This window comes from Pholis gunnellus (assembly GCF_910591455.1).
Source record: "Pholis gunnellus genome assembly, chromosome: 21".
Lineage (NCBI taxonomy): Eukaryota > Metazoa > Chordata > Actinopteri > Perciformes > Pholidae > Pholis > Pholis gunnellus.
In genome coordinates, this window is record NC_136548.1 from 10,103,443 (window position 1) to 10,127,211 (window position 23,769).

General features: G+C 41.0%; 3 protein-coding genes across 3 annotated transcripts; all 3 read left to right on the top strand.

Moving 5' to 3' along the window:
- Positions 1 to 299: 299 nt before the first annotated feature.
- On the top strand, positions 300 to 3,068 carry LOC306712695 (cytochrome c oxidase subunit NDUFA4-like). Its single transcript, XM_079182093.1, has 4 exons — positions 300 to 448; positions 2,085 to 2,173; positions 2,411 to 2,471; positions 2,687 to 3,068. The coding sequence occupies exons 1-4, from the start codon at positions 407 to 409 to the stop codon at positions 2,741 to 2,743; spliced, it is 249 nt and encodes an 82-aa protein (XP_079038219.1). The 5' UTR covers positions 300 to 406; the 3' UTR covers positions 2,744 to 3,068.
- Positions 3,069 to 3,715: 647 nt separating this feature from the next.
- LOC306713126 (uncharacterized protein) lies at positions 3,716 to 10,099 on the top strand. The gene is made up of 13 exons (XM_079182726.1): positions 3,716 to 4,008; positions 4,360 to 4,480; positions 4,560 to 4,704; positions 4,789 to 4,882; positions 5,114 to 5,250; positions 5,380 to 5,437; positions 5,549 to 5,685; positions 6,002 to 7,369; positions 7,652 to 7,957; positions 8,041 to 8,140; positions 8,331 to 8,498; positions 8,585 to 8,689; positions 9,781 to 10,099. Exons 1-13 carry the CDS (start codon positions 3,923 to 3,925, stop codon positions 9,908 to 9,910), a joined length of 2,955 nt encoding a protein of 984 aa, XP_079038852.1. The 5' UTR covers positions 3,716 to 3,922; the 3' UTR covers positions 9,911 to 10,099.
- A 941-nt stretch (positions 10,100 to 11,040) lies between these two features.
- On the top strand, positions 11,041 to 23,170 carry LOC306713334 (speckle-type POZ protein). Its single transcript, XM_079182995.1, has 10 exons — positions 11,041 to 11,106; positions 17,347 to 17,550; positions 17,636 to 17,757; positions 18,199 to 18,350; positions 18,481 to 18,608; positions 18,692 to 18,869; positions 18,995 to 19,050; positions 20,178 to 20,300; positions 20,783 to 20,925; positions 21,480 to 23,170. Exons 2-10 carry the CDS (start codon positions 17,473 to 17,475, stop codon positions 21,622 to 21,624), a joined length of 1,125 nt encoding a protein of 374 aa, XP_079039121.1. The 5' UTR covers positions 11,041 to 11,106; positions 17,347 to 17,472; the 3' UTR covers positions 21,625 to 23,170.
- Positions 23,171 to 23,769: the final 599 nt, after the last annotated feature.

The following is a 23,769-nucleotide window of genomic DNA, read 5'->3' on the forward strand; positions in this document are numbered from 1 at the left end:
TGGCAAGAGTTTTCTTTCCCCTTAAAACAGTGCGTGAGCACGTGAGTTACTGCTTTTATTTCTTGCGGATTTAAATGAACTAAATAGTCCCTTATGTTGAAAATATAGCAGATGAGATTTCAGTTTTTTTCTGCTCATTTCTAATGTTAATTTTAAATAAGATATTTAACAGGAAGACAGTATAGACTTCTTTTTCTTTTCTTTTTTAAAGATCTGCACTTGCTGTCGGGCATACAGCTGTTGCCGTTGCATTGTGGGATTGGCCGACAGTAGGGGAGGTGTTGAGCGGTTCACTGTGTGCAGCATTCAGACCCGTAGGAAGACGCACGAGCTCCTCCGCAGCAGCAGCGCGCATTTTTACCGGCAGGTATTCGCTTTACCGGAGTCTGTCAGCGGATTGTCCGACATGTTTGGCCAGGTCGCCAAACAGCTCAAGAGCCATCCAGCTGTGAGTGCTAAACATTGTATATCTTTTACGACATGTGAACCACCCGGTGACATTGAAGGCGCTGGTGAGGACGCGATGGTGTGGTTATGCGCGCGCCCGTTTCCCCAAATCTCATCTAAATTGTCTGTGTTCTCCCATTATTTATTCAGCTCTTATCCAGCTTTCCTCAATTAATGAAACGCGTTAGGTATTTTTTATTTTCAGTCCTATGCGACAGATTCATTATGTTTACGTCTGCAGAAATGTCGAATTCCTTGGCACCAGATTTCAGGTTGAAATTATCGATAAAGCCAATTCAACACCAGAACAAATCTACATTGTAATCTACATTTATCTTCTCTCCTCGTCGCTACATTCCTCTTATTGTCCTTCCTTCTGTTGAGGCATATATGTTTTGCTCTGCCGCCCTCTGAGCTTCATGATAGGATTATTATTCTAGAAAAACGAAGCCACCTGAGACATTAATACATTAATACAGAAGCAATACATTGTATTGCCTTGTTTATAGGGCAACATCTCGTTTCCCTTTAAGAGGTATTCATGCCCACATACAGCCATGTATGTAGGTCGCAGCAGCACGTACTCTACTGTATGGGCTCCATACCGGCGTGACTCAAGGCCATGCTGTGCATGTAAAGAGTCGATTATCCAAGGGCGACAGGGTGAACCGTTTGCTTTACGGCAGCGTCCATATTTATAGACCACTGTGTAGGACGATGCACGTCACTGTCCCCTAAACAGTGTAAGCTTTCCATCATGTGAAACATTTCTGTGTTTCAATGCTACATTATTATCATGGAGGGGGGAAAAGTTATGATATATATGAAAAACAGGGGTGGAAGAAGTACTCAGATATGTTATAAGAATAACACAGTGTAGAAATACCGTTACAAGACATGCTGCTAGTATAGGTGGAGCTCATTTTAATTTATTGAAGTAATAAGTATTGATTGTATTGTCCCCACTGTGTACAGATACAATTCATAGTTATCTTAACATATAATACATTTGTTTGTCGATGATATTCTAATTATCTGAATCCGCAAAGAAGTAAGGTATCAAATAAATGTAGTGGAGTAAAAAGTACACACTTTCTGAAGTATAAAGTGGCATAAAATGGAAATACTCAAGTGAAGTACAAGCACCTCAAAATTGTACTCAAGTACTACTTGAGTAGATGTACTTAGTTACATTGCACCACTGATCAGGTGAAACTGTATGCAGGCTAACTTATTACACATTCGATTCAAACAATTAGCCTAAATTCTATATACTGTATATAAACTCATAAGCTACACCGGCACCCCGCATCTGTCATTTTGCTGCTGGAATGGAATAAAACAGTGTTTGGGACCCCAACAAGTGATTCACAGACAAATCTGAGGGGTCAAGAGATTAACAGGATAGAAATATAATACAGTAAATAGTTCTTAACCTCTTTTCAACTTTCCTCTAATAACTGGACCATTTTTTACCTCTAAAAGTATTCAAATAAACCAGAGGAAGTCTAAAAAAAACCTAGAATAGAGAATAGTAATTCTCTGTTGTTGGTTGTCTTGTCCTAGTTTTACAGATTACGTTGTAAGTGGTATGAAACCTGCACTGTAATTCATTTCTCTTGCTCTTCACTCACTAGCTCATCCCCCTCTTCTTCTTCATTGGTGGCGGGGCAGCCATGAGCGTGATGTACTTGGCTCGGCTGGCTCTGAAAAACCCAGTAGTCTGGTAAGTCTGGTACATCTGAGACAGTATAAACTTACAGATAAAGATAAGATAAGATAGACTTAAGATAAGATAGAAAGGAAATTTGTCTTGGACACATACAGTATCTGCTGTTAAAAAATACAAAATATACAGACACAGTGTCTTCCTCAGCCGTCGGTTAGCTTAGGAAACCTCAGTGTATGTGTTTAAAAGTTGTGAGAAGAATTCTGACGAGTTTTCATATTTTTTTGTCCTCAGTTGGGATCGTAAGAACAACCCCGAGCCCTGGAACAACATGCAGCCCGATTATCAGTACAAAGTATGAGCCTTTATTTTGCATTAATAACTTCTTCTTTTGATACACGTTGATCCATCGTTATAAAACAGTGCTATATCTATGCCATTTGAATATATTTCTTTAAATGGCTGCTTGGTTAGATTTAAACCAGAAGTCATATAGTTGCCGTTATCTTGCCTCAAAGTCCATATTGCCTCCCTCATACTGATCGTGTACTTTTCTTTGTGTACTTGCAGTTCTACGCAGTTAAAACGGATTACGCCAAGCTGAAGAAGGAAGGGCCTGATTTCTAAGTCCCCGTGACTTCACACCTCCGTCTCTGACATTGTCGTCAGTGTGGGGAGCCTTTGCACTTTTTTCCAAATAAAAAACAAACTTATGACATTGAATGAAGGTTTGAGTCGCACTGCGTGCTGCACTCATTCAGTCAGTTCATTTCCAGTGTGAAGGGGGAAAGGGATCATTCACTTATCAGTGACTGTATGAATAAAACAGGCAGCCACCTGTTTTTACTAATTGAATAATTTATTTTTGACTTTGTGTTAATAATTAAAACTATTGCAATCTCACATGTGTGTGTATATCTTATCTCAGTATAGCTTTGATGACATACATCCACGGTGGACAGTGGTGCCTGAAAACTGCAGCTGCTTTGATTTCATGAGATTTTTGTAGATCCGTCAGTGACACTACAGCAGGTGAGGAGAGGTGACCACTGATTCTGCTTTTTAATTATTATTTAACATTGGCCACATAAGGAGGGATCTGTCATTAACCACTTATCAGATTTATGTTTCATCTTTTCTACTATGGCATTCAAATAATTTTGTTTTTCAAATTGTAACATCGAGATAAGTCACTAAAATGTTTGATTTACTGACAAGGGATCTAAGTTGTTTTTAATGAGAAAAGTTTACATTTTATGTTTAGACAACCCAGATAAAAAAACTAAATTAAGCATATTTTAGCTTATAAGAACACAGTATGTACCTGACTGGTTTGCCAGGAGAACGGACCATCTCCCACTAGTGTTTTGAAAGTGTACAGATACAGTAACAGATGGCAACATCAACTATATGTTCATGTTATATAAAACACTGAACTCCATGTTATCCCTAGAGTCCTCAATAGATGGCGGTAACACCCTGGTTGCCGGCAAATCCCCATTCAGCTAAAATCGAAGAAGAAGAAAATCGTCTTCTCGCGAGATTTCACTTGAAAATAACGCGGGACAGTGTGAGGAATATATCCGTTGAGTCCGAAAGTGTCAACATGCAGTCAACGGAGGGTAACAAATGTTTAACTAGATACAACTTGTACTAAACGACGCTGTCCTCAGCTTAGCGCCATTTTTGATACTTGCCTGATATATAAAAACGGAGTTTAACACGGTAACCGCTACTGTTAACCGTTAACAAACGTTTGTTAGCTACCACCAGCTAACCAGCTGACTGTCCGAGCTCCGTTTCTAAATGGATCCCACGGAGGATTTGTCTGCTCGGGTCCTGCTGAAACACATCCTCAGCACCGAGACACCCAGGACTCCCATCACCCGCAGGTAACACCTTAACCTTTAATCCGTCTTACTGGGAAAGAACAGATGAAGTCCAATTATTGGTGTTTCAAGCGTTAAATAACTAGCTACGGTAACGTTAATGCTAACTAATGTTATTTAGCCTAAATCTGTCTTAACGTGAAGTTGAAGTTGGTTGCTTGTGCTAAATGTATAACGGCTAAGTTTGAATTAAAGATAGTTAATTTAACATGAAAAAGTCGGATTTGACACATAACAAACCTGACAGAGGAGGTGGAGTAATTTGACGAAGACATTCTTGATTTGTAACTTAAAAGAAAGGAGCCCAAAGACTTTATATCCAGTGTTTAACTAATACTGCTGTCTTGTCTGAAGTTCCTCCAAAGCACAGACTACGGGCGCGACCAGGAGCAGCAATAGACTGAGCAAGAAAGATGCTGGTCCCCAAACCCCACAGGACATCCTCAGACGAAGCCTGAGACATAAAATACGCGAGGTGACAAAGTAGAGCTGAGGTAATACTGATGGACATGCTGTTGATTCTGTTGAAGTTGACATATCGACCGTCTCCCCAGAGTATAACCAGGCAACCCCTGCCCTCTACCCATAAGAGGACCGCCTCTGTCGGGCTCAGGAAGACGAACACACCAGCCCCAACCTCACTGCTGTTTGATGATGGAGAAACACCGAGGCACATGCTCATGAACATCTTGCGAACAGGTATGTGCATATCTTTATTCCCACATGATGTCGCAGCTGTCTGTTGTCCTTTTTTAGTCCTATATCCTTTGTAATGTGATTCAGAGCCTGTGAGGTCTCCGGTGGTTCATGAGAAAGGTGCGTCAGAAGAGCCACAACCATCTTCAGCAGACTCCAGCATTACTAGGAAGCGTCCGAGGTGTGTGTGTGTGTTTAACAGAAATCCCATGTTGTATCGTCACATTTGAAATACATTTTTCCAACAGTATTTTGAATAATTGCTCAGATATTAGTTGTGATGAATCAACTTTTAATATCATTGCTGGGCCATAACAAAATCCACGCTGACTTGCAGCCCCTTCAGTGATATTGACTGTGGCTAAATGATGTTGTGTATGTATAACGGGTTTAATATTTGCTTTACTTTCAGTATTGAGCTGTCAGAGTTGGATCTGCCTGATATAACTTTTGGCAACGCAGCGAGTACCGCAAAGGGACTGAGCAGAAAGAGACCACGACGGAGTCTGAATGTAACAGCGTTTGAAAAGCGTCTTAAAGATGGAGAAGGTACGATTAAAGCTACTGTTGGGATTCTGTAAGATCCTAAACATGTTTGTTATTGTGAATTGATACACTTGGGTCGGGGAGTGGTGGGAATGGTTTTATTGACTAGCTGATGGATGCTTCTGCTTACAGCTGTTGAGGAGGAAAGTGAAGAATCAATAGGCGATCATTCATCACTTTCTTTGTCGAGGTAAAGAAACAAAACTATGTTGTGTACATGTAAAAAAAGTTAGATTTCCGTTTACAGTGTTAATGAGTGAATAGATAACTATGTGCTCTGTCTAATTTTTTTCTTTTGCAGTTCCACTTCTCTGAGTCTAAAAACACCATTTGTGGATGTTCAGACCGAGAAAAAGGTCCTGCTGAGAAGAATTTCTAACCGTCGAAAAATCACAGTGGAAGAATTTGGGGCTGCTGTAAACAAAAGGCAGATGGGAGGTGATTACAGTGATTTATGATACTCTTTGTCCTTTTTGTTCCATGTGTGATCGATCAACAAGTCAATGAGAGCACCGATTATTGATTCATTTTATTAGTTAACATCTTTATTAATCTTTATCAAAAAGAATGATACACCTAAAGTTTTGACCTATTTTACAGGATATCTTTACATTTACTTTCTAAATTCCAGCCCAGCTACACGAGCAAGCAGGTGGAAAGAAGCACTTATAGCTTCGGAGAAAATGGTGTAATATGTATGAAAATAATTGCTAATAATCCTTTTGTACTCCCCCCCACTTATCTTGTCACCCAGGAGTGAGCAGCTTTGTGCAGGGGGAGCAAGATCTCAGTGAGACCGCCTACTCTGAGGGCTTCACTTTGGGCTTAAGCAAACTCAGTGAACCTGATATCACGACTGATATCCTCCACTGTAACACGGCTCTCTACGCCCAGCCGGATGCCATGACCTCCAGCTTTTCCATCATTGCAAATCAGGACAAATCAACGGTGATGGCGTCTCAGCTTCAGAGACAGATGGAGCAGGAGGAGCTGATGGAAGCCCAACCTCAGAATGAGGAAGAGCAAGATATAGCTGAATCTCAGAGTAGTGTAAAGGATGATACAGCCGAGTCTGAGGAAGAGGAGAACAGAGTAGAAGCTGAAACAGATGGAGGTGACTATCAAACCGAAGAACAAGGTGCTGCGGATTCTCACACTGAAGAGGATGTTGCTACCAGGTCTCGATCTGAGGAAGAGGAGGCTGCAGCAGACTCTCAAACCGAAGAAGAAGTTGCACCAGACTTTCAAACCGAAGAAGAAGTTGCAGTTGGATTTCAAACTGAAGACGAGGGTGCAGGTGAATCTCAAACGGAAGAAGAAGGTGCAGGTGACTCTCAAACTGAAGAAGAACAAGGTGGAGTTGATTCCCGGCATGAAGAGGATGTTGCAGCCATGTCTCAGTCTGAGGAAGAGGAGGCTGCAGCAGCCTCTCAAACTGATGAAGACTGTGCAGTTGAATCTCAAACTGAAGACGAACACGGTGCCGCAGATTCTCACACTGAAGAGGATGTTGCTACCAGGTCTCAATCTGAGGAAGAGGAGGCTGCAGCAGACTCTCAAACCGAAGAAGAAGTTGCACCAGACTTTCAAACCGAAGAAGAAGTTGCAGCAGACTTTCAAACCGAAGAAGAAGTTGCAGCAGACTTTCAAACCGAAGAAGAAGTTGCAGCAGACTTTCAAACCGAAGAAGAAGTTGCAGCAGACTTTCAAACCGAAGAAGAAGTTGCAGTTGACTCTCAGACCGAAGAAGAACAAGGTGGAGTTGATTCCCAGCATGAAGAGGATGTTGAAGCCAGGTCTCAGTCGGAGGATGAGGATTTTGCACCAGACTCTCGAAAGGAAGAAGACGAAGAAGAAGAAGATGCAGTTGACTCCCAAATGGAAGAAGACGGTGCTGTGGATCTGCAGTCTGTGGAGGATGTTGTAGAATATCAAAGTGATCAAGAGGATCCTGCTGCCAATTCTCTACCTGAAGACGAGCATGCTGGGAGGCTGGAGGACGAGGAAGATGAGGCATCAGAGCAGCCGGAACCTGACTTGGGACACATCAGTCGGAGGGCTCATCTCTCTGAGGGTGGACTCGCTGTGCCGGTCATAGTAGCAGGGGGAGACACAGAGGCAGGTAAGGATGTCAGAACGTATAATATAATCTCTCTCTGTATTTAAAGGCTGTAACTAACAACGCTATTAACTATTGATATATAAATAACATCTAGATGCCGTTCTTTCTTTATTGCTACACATTAAGATATCGTGGCGGTTTAGAGTATTATGCCTGGTTGATATGTTGGACTGAATGATAATTACATATATTAATATGCCGCTTTAATTCCCAGCTCAGAAAGGCATGTCAAGCTATTTTAAAGTTCTTGGTTAACAACTAAGTATTGTTGTTTTCATGTAGGATGGTCTGATGGCCAGTCCAAAGCCCACAGCAGCCAGGACGTGGGAAGCCATGAGAGCGGTCGGCTTCATGTTGGGATCACTGACTTGGCCGAGTCCTCAACCCAACGACAGACAGATGCTTCTTACACTGAGGGTGATAAAGAGAACTCCTTCAATCTTCCGGAGGTGGCGCATGATATTGAAGACGGTGGACACCCGAGTGTCGATTCACCTGAAGAAGCTGCTGCTCAGAACCCAGCTGAGCAGGTGGAGGAGGAAGAGGATGATGAAGAGGATGATGAAGACAGTGATGAAGACAGTGATGGTCAGTCTCTTTTTTTTTTGCGGGTGTTTTTTTCTATTCATAAAATTGAGAGTAAATCATGTTTTGTTTTCTAAAATCTTCAGAGATCCCCAGCAAGACCCCTGCATTTGTCAAACAGAAAATACACTTTTTTCAGCGCAATGCTCTGGCCTCACCTTCTGTTTTTAAGAATATTCAAGCCAGGTAAGTTGCACTTTATGATGCACTGAAACATTCACAATACATATTAAAATGTACCCAGGCGCATATAACATTGTCCAATGTCTGACGTATAGTTTAGAAAGTAGAAAACATTTTCCCTGGAAGGCAATAGTGAAGTCTATAGATTAAGATTATTGATATATGATTTTATAATCATCTTTTGTTATACCAGCAGTAGCACAGGTGAAGGTCCTTCACCTAAACAGAAGCAGGTGAGAAAGAGGAGGAAAGGGCCGGCTAAAAAGGAAACAGACCTTCCTAAAAGCTACCTGATGGGCGTGTTCAAGCACTTCGCCAAAACGAAGGTCTCTGCAGATGTTTACCCTGTCCTAAAAGAAATGTAAGTAACTATGACTGTAGAGGTTTTGAGTTCATAGACTGTTGGGATGTCCTCGCGCTTCGTTTGTAATTCACTGTCTTCAACAGAATGGATAAATACTTTGACCGGCTGGCAGAGGACTTGGGGACGTATGCTGGTCATGCAAAGAGAAAAAACATAGAGTTTGAAGATGCTGAACTTCTGTTGAAAAGGTAGGTGTGTTCTTAGGACAGCATTAATGACATTTAGTGAGCTAAAACTGTAAAAGATGAAAATAAAGACCGGCAAATTTGCTTTACATTAAAAAACGGGAATAGTTTGCCATGTCTTGGATCATTAAAATAACATGAATACTAGTTAACTGTATGAGTTCTGCATGCAACACTTTAATAATATGCCACGTCAACATTTTCTACGACAGCTGATTAGGGCCATTGCAGGCAAAGAAATAATAATCAGAGAGCCAGTGAAGGTAGATAATATCCTGAGAAACAATTCATAATCTAAGAAAAAAACCAACTTGGATATTCTCTGAGATTAAAGGCATACATTTCCGAGAACAAAATCGTAACTTTGCCTCGCTCAGAGGCCTTTCGTCATAGAGGACATTGGAAAGAGCAATCTTTAGAATTTATCTGATAACACATTGACACAATAGAACGTATTAAAGGTCAAACATGAGGATAAAGTACGATGCGTATCACTGTCAGCATTATGTTCATAAAATAACACAAACTACTCCTCAGGCTCCATGATTTATTTACATTTGTTTACCTACAATGGCCCTTATACACCATTGTATGTTTCAGTGTAAAACACTTATACTTTAAGTTTTCTTCATACTGGACATTCAGTTCCTGTCTGTCATTTAATTAATTAGTTTAAGAAGCTTTAAACACAACATTGACATATAATCACCTTTAACAAAAATAAAATAAAAAGCCTGGTTAAAACCACAATTGCAGCAATTGCATATGGTGCTTGTTAAATTAATCACAGACTTAAGACATCTAACATCAATTCACATAAAAAAAAAGAGAACAAATGATAGAGATGTAATACTGTCAGACATATAAGTATAAAGATATAAATATAACAGAACAGGTTAAAAAATCACTGCCAAACTAGGATTATACTGACCTCTAGATGGCAATCTTGAGCTCCATGTTTAGTCTGAAATAAAGGACCGGTGACTGTGTGACATGAGCAGTAAGCATAAATAACGCTAACTCTGAAATATGTCTGACACTTTACATTAGTTTCCTTGCATTTAACCTGACCGGTGTGTGTTTGCACTCTGCAGGCAGGGTTATGTGAATGACAAGGTGCCAGTGGAAGTGCTCATTGAAAAATATCTTCGTATGGACCAGCGGAAGCTCCTGATCCCCATCGCAACCAGTGGAAATGTCGTTATCCCTAAAAAGCGGAGATGAATGTGTTTTTTTTTTTTTTTTGTGGTATCATCTCTTGACTGCTACATATTTTACTTACACTGCATTTGATTTGGACATGTGATGTCTCTGTTTTTTGTTGTTAATCAGAACATAAAGCTTTCTGTAAATGTGTAAATATTTGTTGACAAAAAAATGAGTATGTAATTGACTCATTTATCCTTTTGTGTGCAGGCTTAAAACATTAAAAGATGTTGAAATAAAGTTTTCTGTTTCCTATTTTATTGATAAATTGACACCTTTTTATGGAGGATGAAAAATGTCTTAAGAATAAATATATAAATACAGAAATGAATAAACAAATACAGAAATATTTAAATGCTGAAATAAATAAAAGAATAATTAAATGCTGAAATTAATAAATAAATGTTGATACCTAAATTGGACATAAATAAATAAATGTCTTCATTTCTGTTCACCTTTATTTATTTCTGTATTCAAACATTTATTGAAGCATTAATGCATTTATTTGTTAATTATTAATACTTAAGTCATATTCTGTCCTCCATACCTTTTTAATCCATGTGGAGAAATACGTTTAAAGCTCTTAACTGTATGTAAAACTAATGATGCAGATGGATGCCATGTGAGTAGTTGTGGAGGCATGGTGGACAAACAGCTGGTGTAGTAGTTTGGCCTTTTTTAGGACTATATTTTCTCTGAAAAAGCATTTTTGCAGAGAAAACGTTTTAAGCAAATTACTGTAACTGGATAAAAGGTGAACCTCACCTGTTCGACAATAAAGGTTTAAGATGTATTAAAGACACCTTCAGGGTGAGCCTATGTATCCCGAGATTAATTATATCTGCATCTTAATTAAAGTAAATATGTAACGGTAGATGCCTGTTAATCTGTTTGCTCTGTTAATGAGGACTGTAGCTCATCCAGTCTACTGATTAAATCAATATTAATTAGTTTTCCATGATAGTAAAGTAAAATACAGGCCCCAGCACACATAAAACTATAAGCATAACAGAGCTATTATTAAGAGAAAATGTATTTAGTGTATGTACAGTTTTTGTCATTGTATTAATGAGCCGTAAAATGACTCCGAGACAGCAGTGGCGCTCCTCGCGAGAGTCATCATGTCTGCTCGTGCTACAGACAGTTAGCCTGTTAGCAATCACAACAACACAAGATCACGGACAGCTAGCGTCACAATTTAACCAAACACAAAGGTAAGGCAGTCGATAATTAAAACAGAAAGCAGTTATATACGGAGTTAAGACTTAAAACCACACGAAGCAGGCGGTTATGTCGTATTTTAGAGTCGCAATGCTTGCGGCGATTCTTCCGACCTTTTTGTTTGGCTTATGTTAGCTGCTAGCTAGCTAGCTCAATCAGCTAGCTGGCGTGCTATCGTGAGATTGGGTTATTTGCAGTCATTTTTAAAAAGTATCACAACTTGTCATCAATGTATGGGATTTATTTTTCTCTATGAGCATCCTGGTGTTTATATGCATTATTATAAAAGAGCCAATTCAAAGTAAGACACCATTGTCGACTGTCTGTATTGTTAGCAAGTTAACGTTAACTACCTGCTACTGTCATCGCCTACAGTAACTAGAAGGTGTGAGGTTCACCTCCCAATATCAAACAATAGTAAGTTCACTTAATAGAAAGAAATGTAATATGGCTAAAAGTTTAAATTTACTTTAACGTAATCATAATTATCACTTATTAATAGATGACTATAATGTATTTGTGGTTAATAGATGTCAGGATTTATGTATGTTTTAGCCCTACAAGTAACGCTTCTCGTGGTGTTATGGTCTGTTTTCTCAAGCTGCCCCAAAACTGGTGAGTTTAATAGCTGTCAGTTATAATTGTTTGGATAGAGAGTGAGAAGACAAGTGTAATATTGGCTCATCTGTACAGGTTCACTGGAAACAGAGCAAACTCCACAGCAGGGATATCATGTATAAAGAAGGTTTAACTGTTTATCTCTCATGCTGGTGGTGAACACTGTAACATGAACATTGGTATCTTTATGAAGACCGTGATGATTGTTTTTAATCAAGACTGTTTGTGAGAAGGGTTGATTCAACTTAATACATAATGTTTTGGCCATAACTTGCAGAGTGATGACGTTGTATTCTAATGATTTGGGATGCTTTTTAAAACAAATGCAACCTGTGAGGCAAGGCTTTCTTGTAGTACAATCAATACTTATCTTTTTGCTACATTATTGCCTAATGTTGAAGTCAAAGTGCTGCCATGCAGCAGATTTTAAATGGCCCTCAATAAAAAAAGTCCTGAGTCTACCTCTTGGCCCTGCAGATATACTGAGTATACATAACTCCCCTTCAGTGTGGTGACTCAGAGTAAAATCCACGGCGTTTGCACCTTCAAATCAGTTTTTAACAACTTTTGCAATGTATGTGATCATTTTTTTTTTGTATCATGAAAGTGAGTTACAAACCTCCGTTTCATTCTTAATTAAAGTATTTTATAATGTTCTCTTACTGGAATCTGAAGTCGGATTTCTCTGCCCCAAGTAGATAACTTCAAAATAAATAAAACAGAAATGAAATGCTCAGTCCATGTTTTCCAATCATCATAACACTTAAACAGTAAGGCAATCCATCCACGCACTAACATTAAAGTGGTTAAATCATTAAAAAAAAGCCAACATGTATCAAACACTGTAGGCTTTTGTCGAGGCATTTAAGAAACAGACAAAAAGGGGAGTGTCCTCATTTATATAGCATAAGCAACCGATGCAAGGTGGAAGAAATGTAATATAATAAAAACACGAAATCAGCCCAACATGTGATGATGAATGTGATCCAGGTTTTTGTGATGTGGACATTGATGCGATCCAGTTGCACTGGCCAGAAGCAAATACTCTCTCCCGTCACAATGTCCCACACAACAACAACAGCATCTGTCACAATTTATGAAGATTCATTTGATTTGAAACATCATACAAACCTCGTCTGCAGCGAGCTTGTCCGTTAAATAGTTTGAGGCCTTTTCAAACTGCTGGCTATTTACCTTACAATACATGCAAACCAGGTTACTTTGTAGTAAACATAAATCAAAGGAAATCACAATATGTTTAAGAGTTTATTAATCCTAAATTGCAGTCGGCTTTCCGAAGGATCGTTTCCTGTTTCAACTACCAAAAAAAGCAGAACCACAGATTCACAATGAAGCTCAAATCAACCAAATAGTAAAAGATGCCCCTGAAAGCTACTTTTTACAGCCACAATGACCGGACTACTGGCAGTGTTTTGCAGCCTACGGGAGTGTCTGCCCTTAGAGGTCAGCACGTCGAGTGTAACTGTTGTGCTGCGGTGAACCAGGTGACTCTAGACATTAGATATGCATTGAGGTCCCTCCTCCCTTTAACCTCCCGTGCGTGGCGAAGTAAGGAGGGTTTTCGTGAGGAAGTACCAGGAGGAGGGGGAGCCCAGGCTGCTAATACTTTTTCTTTTTTTTTTACCCACTCAAATCCCCTTCAATGTAATTGTGGGTCTGCACAAAGTCAGGGATAAGAGCGAGGCAAGCTGATCGCTGTAGCAAAATCAATAGTTCATACCTCTCTGAGATTGAGTTTTTAGGAAAGGACGAGCACCATGACCAAGGACAGAATATGAAATCACTGCCGCAGAGGCCCAACACACGCCGTGCAATCGATCCCCAGCCCCTGTACCAATTATAGTTTTTTAGGTTTGTCTGTGGCTTTCTGCAGTCCTCAAAGACCAAAGCTTTGGAAATAGACGCTGTGTTCACTGGCACTTCGACAACGGTTGCAATTTTTTTCCATCCCCCTTTGGAAATTGCCGCGCGAAGTGCCTCCATACCTCGAGTCTTTAATTTAGAGCAGTGATTGATTTCTCTCTTTTTTTTTTTTGTTGGGTGAGTGAAATGTCACGAAAATAACCACTGTGGTCATAACTGCCACCTCATGTATTATATATCTACAGATATAATTGATACTTCTCACTTATACTGCGATGATCAAACACTTCATAGATTGTTGCCTCCCAATCTCCTACATTTTTGAAAATAAATTGTTAGATAATCAACATATGTTGGTGATATGTGTATAGATACTACTGTGAAAGTTTAGCAGACAACCGTAAGAACTGATCCCTGTGCCTTTGACCTTCTCTGGTGGTAGTTTGTCTTTTGTTTTTGGAAACCGAGGTGACTTTGATCGATCATCTGGGTTTGGTTGTTGTAGGTTGTTACCGTCATGCGAATGTAGAAGAACAAGTTGATGTTATTTTTACGATTTCATTCGAGGTTTCTTCTTGTTTCATCACTCTGCTGCAAATGTTGACGAGTAGCTGCACACTTAAATACATTTCTTAAGCTTTAATCAAAGTTATATGACTGTACTTTGATAAAACACATCAATGCTGGTGTTAAATGTTCACATTTCTTACCAAAAAAAAAAAATGTAATCAGTCCTAATCGTGCAAGGTCAATTTTGAGATGGAGTCGACCATTCGGGCCAAATCTACGTCATGAAATACAGAATGTTAACGCCTTCTAATCAGACCCCCCCCCCCCCCCCCCCCTCACCTCTCCCCACATTGTCGGCCATTTTTTCCCGTTTCATTACAATCACAGTCCAGCACAAGCCTGTTCTCTCCCGTCTGTGGACTGCCTGCTTGAGCAGCGCGTTTGTGCTGGTGGGGAACCTCTGGCTCTGTATTTCAGAGCACATGTCAACAGGTTGGAGCATGCGGGAGCATCACAGGTCGGATGCGGCTCGGCTGCCTGTCGGCTGCTTTTATTCTAGAGATTTGTGTATTTGTTTTTGTCATATTTTTCTTTAAACAGAAATGGCTGCGGTTTAATCTTTCAGCCCCTTGCCCACTTATTGTTGAATCTGTCATGCTTTGTTAGGCAATCTGAAGACAGCAAGGGAATGGCAGACTCTGCCACTAACAATAACAACTACAATATAGAGTGTTAATTGCTGAATGTAAATACTTTGAATGGCTTTTGCAGATGTTGGTCCTGCAGGGTTATAGTTCATGTCTCAGTCAGTGGGTCGTTGAGGATCAAACTGTGTTGGGACGGTTTCAATGCAGCGTGCGTTTTCATCAGAGTCCATCGGTCCACGAGCCTGTATTTGATTTCCCTCTTAAACCTCCGTTTGATTTTCTTTTGCCTCCATCTAACCACTTTTTGTGGCAATTTATCTTTTTTGAATGGTCACACAGACTGTGGCCCATCTTTCATTTGCCACCAGTTTTTCCATTTGGCTTCTCTATCACTTTACTTTTCATTTTCTCTCCCCCCTTCCTTTGTCTCGGGCCATCTCACTCGTTGTTGCTGTTCAAGAATCAAGAAGATTGGCTGCTTCTCCATTCATTGGATCTTTAACAGGAACTGGGCCGAACCAACCTGCTGATCCGGATTGTTTTGTGTCGATTAGACACAGTGAATCATTTAGTCCAGATTAGACAAAATATCTGCACTTAAATCAAGATGTCTTCACTCAAAGTGGTAATGTTTTGATGTACCTCATTAGTTACACTGATTGTATTTCCTTTTGGCCTGGAGAACAGGCTTTGACTGTCCAGCAGAGTGTTTAACAGAGTATTCATCCAGTGTCCCAGCCTAAAAAACCTTCTATTGGTTAGAGATCTGGCTGTGCAGACAATTGTACTACACTGTTACTGTGTACATATTATATTATTATAAATAATATATATATATATATGAATCACACTCAGAATTCTGATAATCATATAAAATGTGATTTTAAAGGATTTGTGGATGCTGTAGTATTAAACAAAACACATCACATCATTACGCCACTAACGTTAGTTTGTTAAGTGCGTCATACGTGCGTCATCGCTTCGTTCAGTGCGATCACGAGGAGCAAAAAGCTGAGCTCCCAGCCGCCACTTGTTGTTACGCTGCATTTGAACCCAAATTGAATTTATGGATGAAGACCTTAAAGGCTCCGGGTGTGACAGGAAGGTAGAGACGGATGATGGGTTGGAGGAAGGCAGACAAAAATGGTCGAATAGAGAAAAAGATATTGAACAGTGAGAAGAATTGGTCTCAGATTAACAGTGTGAGGGCCTAGAAAGAAACTGACTGGAGTGGAAAACATTGTGCAGCAAGATGAAAAAGGCTTATGAATCTGTCTGTCAACATGATGTCCAGTGCGAGGTGTCGTGTCCACTAAAGGTGTAGAAAAGAGGGCAACACAGTACCTGTACCGTCACATATAATTAAATATTGACGCTGACTTTTGTCTTCTAGTCTCAGGTAATCCAGCAGTCTGAAACCCTGTCAGCTCGTCTTAATTTCTCAAGTGCAATCCTTTTGAATTTCCTCCCTTACTTTCCCTAAATGGCTCATTCTGTTTACGGGCATGGTCGGCTTGAGCCCATCTCAGCACACAAAGGATGTTTTAATCTCGATGATTAAAGAATAATGTATGCTTCTTGTGTGATCCTGAAAAATATATAAATGTAATCCAAAATCCCATGAAAAGACCACAACCTACAATGTGTTAATTCATCTCAATACTTTACAAATGACTTTTTAACTACTTTTTGGCACAGGTGCATTTGTTACTACTGAAAAGCTAAATGAGGCTAAATAAATCACTATAACAGCTGCCCACTGTAGTTGAGAACAAAACCACTCAAACAGGATAAATGGTGCATTTATGTAGATGGTGTAGATCCATATTTCTAACTTCCAGTAGATTTAAATGTCGGTTAGTATGCTTTCCTTTTTGACACTTTTAAAGGTCTTGATAACGGCATCATGGCAACTCCTATAATTTGTATTCAAAGGAGCCCTGTACCTAAGAGAAGGATACAAAAGTCTCTATAGTACATGGAATATTTCGTGGCATTAAATGGTCACAGAGGTTATATGGCCTGAATATCCAACATACAGTACGTACACACACACACGCACACACACACACATGCTGTTGAAGTTTGTTATTCAGAGGAGAGAAGTGTGCGTCACAAGTCTACACAACCTTCCTGTGGCCGTGTGACTTGAAGGTAGTTTGGCCAGTAGCTCCAACCTCCACCACAGTCCTGGGAGGCTGCTTGTTTATTTACAGTTCATTTTTGCGACTTAATTGCAATTGCAGCGGCTATTGATCTTAGAACAGGCGTGGGCCATCGATCTCCTGCTGCCCCCCCCCCCCCCCAATGGGTCAGGGACAATTCATCTAGCCACAACCACACAAGCCTCAACAGCAGGCAGCGTGGCTGCATGAATTAAATGATATTGAATCTTAACTGGATTAATGAAAGATACGGTGCCCTCGTGTTGCATCTCAATGAGCTTTTTGCAAAACGGTTTTCTGTGATTGCCTCTTCGTTAGAAAAATGTGTTTCAGGCTGAACAGGATTTTCAAGGAGATTGGATTTAAACTGTACTCTGATCAACTAATCACACTCATGGTCTGTTTCTAGGGGGCAAACTGCTTCCATCTGGCGTGTACTGCTGCAGATGGATGTCAGGACTGAACGTTGACAAGTGGAAGTGACGGAATCCTTCTCCTCACCCTCTTGCCCCCGACACCTTCTGTCACGCTGGCAATGTCAAGAGTCCCGAGTCCCCCTCCCCCTGCGGAAATGTCCAGCGGGCCCGTGGCCGAGAGCTGGTGTTACACACAGGTAAAATGATCATCACGCTGTTATCTTTCATCTCAAACGAATCAAAGGTCATGACCTCCACTGAATACCTTTTTCCCTCTGCCAGATCAAAGTGGTGAAGTTCTCTTACATGTGGACCATCAACAACTTCAGCTTCTGTCGTGAGGAGATGGGCGAGGTCATCAAGAGCTCCACCTTCTCTTCGGGGGCCAATGACAAGCTGAAATGGTGGGTGGGCAAGAGAGCCGCTCTGTTTCATCATATTCTAATGTCCAGTTTTCATCGTTTTACCGCAGTGCACAGGAAGTGGACTTCTGAGAAACATCTAGAGAATCCCTCCCGGTCTGATTACTGTTGCAAATTCCAACGTTAATGTTAGTACGAGGGCTGTAACGGTACGCACAAATTCACGGTTCGGTAAGTTTTCGGCACGATAGGGAAAAGGACAAAGGTAAAACTCACGCTCCAGAATTTTTGTTCTGTGTATGCGAGGAGTCGACGTAAACAGCTGTTTGGATCACAGGACATACCGAAAGGATGAGTTAACCCGATGTCCTTAACCGAACGGTTCAATACCAATACACGTATTGTTACACGCCTAGTTAATACATTATTACTTCCATCCCTTTTACTAGAGATCTTAACTGTTCCACCCTCAACCACCATCAGGTGTTTGCGAGTGAATCCTAAGGGCCTGGATGAGGAGAGCAAAGACTACCTGTCTCTCTACCTGCTGCTGGTCAGCTGTCCGAAGGCCGAGGTGCGCGCCAAGTTCAAATTCTCCATCCTCAACGCCAAAGGAGAGGAGACCAAAGCCATGGGTGAGTCGACTGGGTAGCACAGACCTGTAACTGAAGCGGAGGCCGTCGTAGTCTAGATGTAACATCTCTCTGTGGAGCTTTTACGTGGACTTACCTTTTTGTTACCTCTGTGCGTCCCGGCTGTCTGCAGAAAGCCAGAGAGCGTATCGCTTTGTCCAGGGGAAGGACTGGGGCTTCAAGAAGTTCATCCGGAGAGACTTCCTCCTAGATGAGGCCAACGGTCTTCTACCCGACGACAAGCTCACGCTCTTCTGTGAGGTACACTGCCTCGAGTTAAACTCTTCTTGGTTTAAACCATCTCTCATTACAGTTTTACATGTCAATTAATTCCTCTCCCTCAGGTGAGTGTGGTGCAGGACTCAGTCAACATATCTGGGCAGAACACCATGAACATGGTGAAGGTACCTGACTGCCGGCTTGCAGATGAGCTGGGGGGCCTGTGGGAGAACTCCCGCTTCACCGACTGCTCCCTGTGTGTGGCGGGACAGGAGTTTCAGGCCCACAAAGCCATCCTGGCAGGTACAGGCAGGAGACGCACCCTGTATACATTTTATTTGTTTATCCAGTTAAAAAGAGCTTGACTGTGTGTGGTGCGTGTTTATTTGATCCCATAATTAACATTTTCTCCATATTACTACTTTCAGCACGTTCCCCTGTCTTCAGCGCCATGTTTGAGCACGAGATGGAGGAGAGTAAAAAGGTGAGCCCGTGGCCCCGAAGCTTTTTTTTTTTTTTTTTTAATTCCTAGAAATAAATTAGTTTTGTTCCTTCAGCGGCTCCACTTGCTCTCATGTTCCCTGCTGTGTTGAGGGGTTAAAGTGAGTGAAGGATGGTGTGCTGTCAAACGGCTGCAGCACAGAGCTGTTTGGTGAAACTGAATGATAGTGCACCTGAAATGAAATTGTCCTGCCGTACTTGGGGGTCAGGATTCATCCTTCACTGACAAAGCTGCAGAAGCAGAGGATTGCTTTTTTTTTTTTTTTTTTTCATCTTAGCACATGTAACTGTAAGAAATGAAATTGCAGGAGAAGCTGCCCATATGTTTTTTTTCTTCTTTTTTTTTTTTTTAAACCAAGGCTATTTTAGATTTTATGTTGCAACTTTTTGAAAGATGAAAACGTTTCTCTCAATAATATATGAGTGGATTTTAACTGAATGGCAACAAATGGAATGCTGGGAGAGGAAATCATTTTTAAATTGTGTTTTAAAGACAAAAGTTTAAACAAAATGTTTGCTTTTAATCAATTCATAATTTGTTCAAATTCCATGTAAAACATAACCTCTTAATGTGTTAAACTCTAGCAAACATGATTCAGAGTCACAAAGAATCCTATTTTTCCAAAATCTTGATTAAGAACTTGAAGAAAATAATTATGATTTGTTCATTTGCTGCAAGGTTTCTTTAAGTGCACAATACTTGACCAACTGATTTGTGACCATAGTTAATACGTATGTTTTGACTTTTATAGTTTTGAACCAGATACATCGATGAGGTAGTTTACCTTTGTGTGGTTTATTGTTGCAAGAGTATTTAATTTACAGTCCTTGAAGTAGTCTTATTATAATCGCATATTGTGATATTCAAAGAAACACCATGAATTGACTTCAACTGTGTTGAGATATACAGCCCCATAGATGATAAGATGCTCCTTCTTAATTTCCCTAATATAATACTGCATAGTGTACAGTTTCTGAATATCAGCATTACAAATAACGTAATATGACGAGATGAGATGAACGGCGGGTATCATACATACTGTAGTTGAAGCTCATGTCATGGTGAAACGCTCGAATCTAACTTCCTTACTCACCGTCTCGTTCCGTCAGAACCGAGTGGAGATCAACGACGTGGAGCCGGAGGTCTTCAAAGAGATGATGTGCTTCATTTACACAGACAAGGCTCCCAACCTGGACAAGATGGCCGACGACCTGCTGGCAGCAGCTGACAAAGTAATAAAACCATACAGCAACTGCATCGCTATATTGAGACAACGTTTTCTCGAAGGATAGAATCTGTTGATGGAGGCTGTTTGGCTCTGTGCATTTTTACTAAAGATGTTTATATTGCTGTATTTTATGCTATTAGAGTTGCATATTATTTTGCTGGCAGCGCACACTGTGTGCTTGCAGATATTGCCCCAACTAAAAGTAATAAGATGGATTAAGTGCACTAAACCAAGTAGCTCGGTAAGCCATCAGGATTTTGAAGAAACAGTTGGATGATTTCACTCTGATCTCCCTCCACTGAAACACCAAATGAGAGACTGACTTCTGAAACACAGCTTCAGACTGGATGGTCTCCGTTAGAGGTGTGACGTAACCGACTCGGTGAAATGATATTAGCTGAAACCACCTATCCCGTCACAGCAAATAGCCCAAGAATACTGGTGAAGACAGACGTGTGTACTGATCTAGTGTCCTCTCTCTTTCAGTATGCTCTGGAGAGACTGAAGGTTATGTGTGAGGACGCGTTGTGTACAAGTCTGTCTGTGGAAAACGCTGCAGAGATCCTCATCCTGGCTGACCTGCACAGCGCCGATCAGCTCAAAACACAGGCCGTCGACTTCATCAACTAGTGAGTTCACACGTCATCGCTTGTAATCAAGTCTCCAGCGGACTCGCAGTCCGCTGAACATTTTGTCTCTGTTGTTGTGTCCGTCTGTTGCATCTCTTCTTTATCTTGGATTCGTTACTGGGGGGGGACCAGGACTCGTGTCTCGCCCTCTCGCCTCATCCCTTGTCGTCACAGTTAATGATTTAATTTCACATGTCCCCTCATGGAGTGGTCTGTCTGATTTATTATTAAACACTGTCGAGGCTTTCCGGGGGATCAGGACAACCTGACTCCTCACTCGGTGTGCTTTCACCTTATCTGTTGAGTCGGATGAATGTGTGATATTAACTCCGAACATGTGTCTGTACAGATGTTGAGCTTGCGTATATTCCTTCAGATTATTTCCCTCCCTAATTGTAACTAAAATGTAATTGTTTTGTCCTCGAATTTAAAAAGATCCCTAAAGAAAACATATACGGCCAATACTGTAATCAAGAAAATAATCTATTAACTAATATATTATTTATACCAATTGTTTTCCCCTAAACAAACTGTTTTTTGTTTCCACCCTCCAGTCATGCTGCAGAGGTGATGGAGACAGCAGGTTGGAAGTCCATGGTGGCGTCTCATCCACACCTGGTGGCCGAAGCTTACCGCTCCCTGGCTTCAGCGCAGTGCCCTTTCCTGGGACCCCCGCGCAAGCGCCTCAAACAATCCTAACAGCAAGACGTCCACACTGATACATATACACACATGCATATACATAGAAAGACACACAGATCCCTCCCCTCACGCAGGGGCAACCTTTCCCCTTGCTGTTACCTACTACAATACCGACAGCCTCCCCCGAATCTCCCCCTTCTGCCCCGTACAAACCTTGCTGTATTTAGTCTCTTCTAAAGACGGAGGGAAGAAGAAAGCGGAAGAGGTGGTGGAAGAGAGGGGCAGGTGGGCTTGTGAAGTGGATGTTTGTTGTTTACAAAAATAACACCCATCCCCCCCCGTGCTCTTCGGCGCTGGCTTAGTGAGGTGCCTGCCATTGTGCTCTTTTCCGTGCGTGAAGGCTAAATCCCTCGACCTCCTGTTAGTTCCTAATTTGGAATCCATTCGGGGGGGATGGACTGGAACCAGCAATCCAGAAAGAGCCAACTGTCTGGAAATCTGGAGGTTTCAAGGACAACGTGCAGATAAATTAAGTCTTTAACTGTCCATTTCATCGAAAGGCTTCTTTTTGCTCCGTTCTTGGTGCTCGGAGTAGAGCAGTAGGACGAGTCCCCAATCTAATGGACACATGTGAGGGACTAAAGAAGAAGTGGGCCGGTTAGTCACAAACTAGAAGCCCCTCCCCCCCTCGAGAAAGACAACCAAGGGCTAGCCATAAAAAGCAGATATGGGACAAACTTATCATTAATCCTCCCAAAGAAAGTTGGGAAAACATTGCACTAAAGTCACAGGTCACCCTTCCTCAACTCTTACCAGCAGTAAAGTAGAAATACTGTCGGCAAGCACACATTGAAGCAAGCTTCATGGACTACAGACCCAGCTGGACCACCAAGAACAAGTACCCTTTAAGAAGATGTATCAGCTGTACTCCCATATAGAACTCTGCTTCAACTGCATCCGTTTCTTTTTTTAAATAGTCGGGGGGGGGAAATCAGCATAGAGACAACTGGATGTCCTTCCTGGGAAAATTGTATTTTGTGTGTGGATCTGTCTTCGTAGCCCTTGAGAGAAAATACAATCCGAGGTGTCATTAGACAAACCATTCAGGAGACGACAAATGGAGGGAAAATATTGTCAAGAAATGGTTTAAAAATAACATTAGGAATCAGTCGGGCATGTAAATGTTGTTTTATGACTGATTTCTTATTTGTTTTTTCTCCTCAGAACTGTCATTTCTATTTTTTTCGTAGGAATTTGTACAGACACAAGTGTTTTTGAAGCTGTGGAAACAAAAAGCATTTTCAACCGTTAAATTGGGAGAGAGATGTTTTCTTTGCAGGCATGAAGACTGAGGGGGAATTAAATTGAAATGAACACGTTTTAATGTTCAGAATAAGACAGAATGTGAAAAAAATGCACACCAAGGCCAACCACATGAAATACAGTTGAAGTTATCATTTTAGCCTGGTGTAAAATGGTATTTGATAGAAGGAACCGCTGTTTCTTTCCTGTAGATATTGCCAGTTATGAGAAGTGACACTTAGTTGTTGCCATTTTTTTGTTCCCAAAAGATTAAACCACAACTATTTTGTATTGAATGCAATGCAAACTTTGTCTGTTATTTTTGTATGACTTGTATGTTTTTTTATTTATTTTCAGCTGTCTCATAAAACAAGACGTTTCATTATGGGACTTCACAGGAACCAGTCGCACCTAAATTGAGGACACTTCAGGGAGAACGACAAGTGTTTTTATGATATTTAGTGTAATGACTCAAACTAAATAATTTCAGTGTCCTAAAGCTTATTAAGAAGCAATCGGGGCATCTCAGTGTGCCGATATACGTTTGTAGTCCTCTCTCCTCCCCTGGCCAGACGCAGAGATCGCCTCGCTGCTCCAATGGTCCCCACTGGGAGCCGACACAGAATCAGAACACACATCCAGAACCAGGAATGCGGACTGTCAGACCCTGCTGCAATAAAATGTAAGGTTTTCAAAAGGGATTCTGGTGCTCAGAAACACGGCCGCTTATTGTCCACAGGGACCGCCAAAATCAACAAAAAAATGTAAGTTCCTCATAGTAACTTGTTTTTGCACAATCCAAGCCATAAACTCTTTCCAACCAACAGTGGTGGAAATTAACTTATGTAAGTAGCCAACAAATCTGAGGTACTTAAGTATTTCAATTAGTATTTTATACTC

Excerpts from the sequence above, each read along its gene's own strand:
- LOC306712695 (XM_079182093.1), top strand. The coding sequence starts at position 407 with ATGTTTGGCCAGGTCGCCAAACAGCTCAAGAGCCATCCAGCT. Across the intron at positions 449-2,084 it reads AGCTCAAGAGCCATCCAGCT|CTCATCCCCCTCTTCTTCTT; the intron begins GTGAGTGCTAAA and ends TTCACTCACTAG. Across the intron at positions 2,472-2,686 it reads AGCCCGATTATCAGTACAAA|TTCTACGCAGTTAAAACGGA; the intron begins GTATGAGCCTTT and ends GTGTACTTGCAG.
- LOC306713126 (XM_079182726.1), top strand. The coding sequence starts at position 3,923 with ATGGATCCCACGGAGGATTTGTCTGCTCGGGTCCTGCTGAAACACATC. Across the intron at positions 5,251-5,379 it reads GCGTCTTAAAGATGGAGAAG|CTGTTGAGGAGGAAAGTGAA; the intron begins GTACGATTAAAG and ends TTCTGCTTACAG. Across the intron at positions 5,686-6,001 it reads AAACAAAAGGCAGATGGGAG|GAGTGAGCAGCTTTGTGCAG; the intron begins GTGATTACAGTG and ends CTTGTCACCCAG.
- LOC306713334 (XM_079182995.1), top strand. The coding sequence starts at position 17,473 with ATGTCAAGAGTCCCGAGTCCCCCTCCCCCTGCGGAAATGTCCAGCGGG. Across the intron at positions 19,051-20,177 it reads AGATGGAGGAGAGTAAAAAG|AACCGAGTGGAGATCAACGA; the intron begins GTGAGCCCGTGG and ends TCGTTCCGTCAG. Across the intron at positions 20,301-20,782 it reads TGCTGGCAGCAGCTGACAAA|TATGCTCTGGAGAGACTGAA; the intron begins GTAATAAAACCA and ends TCTCTCTTTCAG.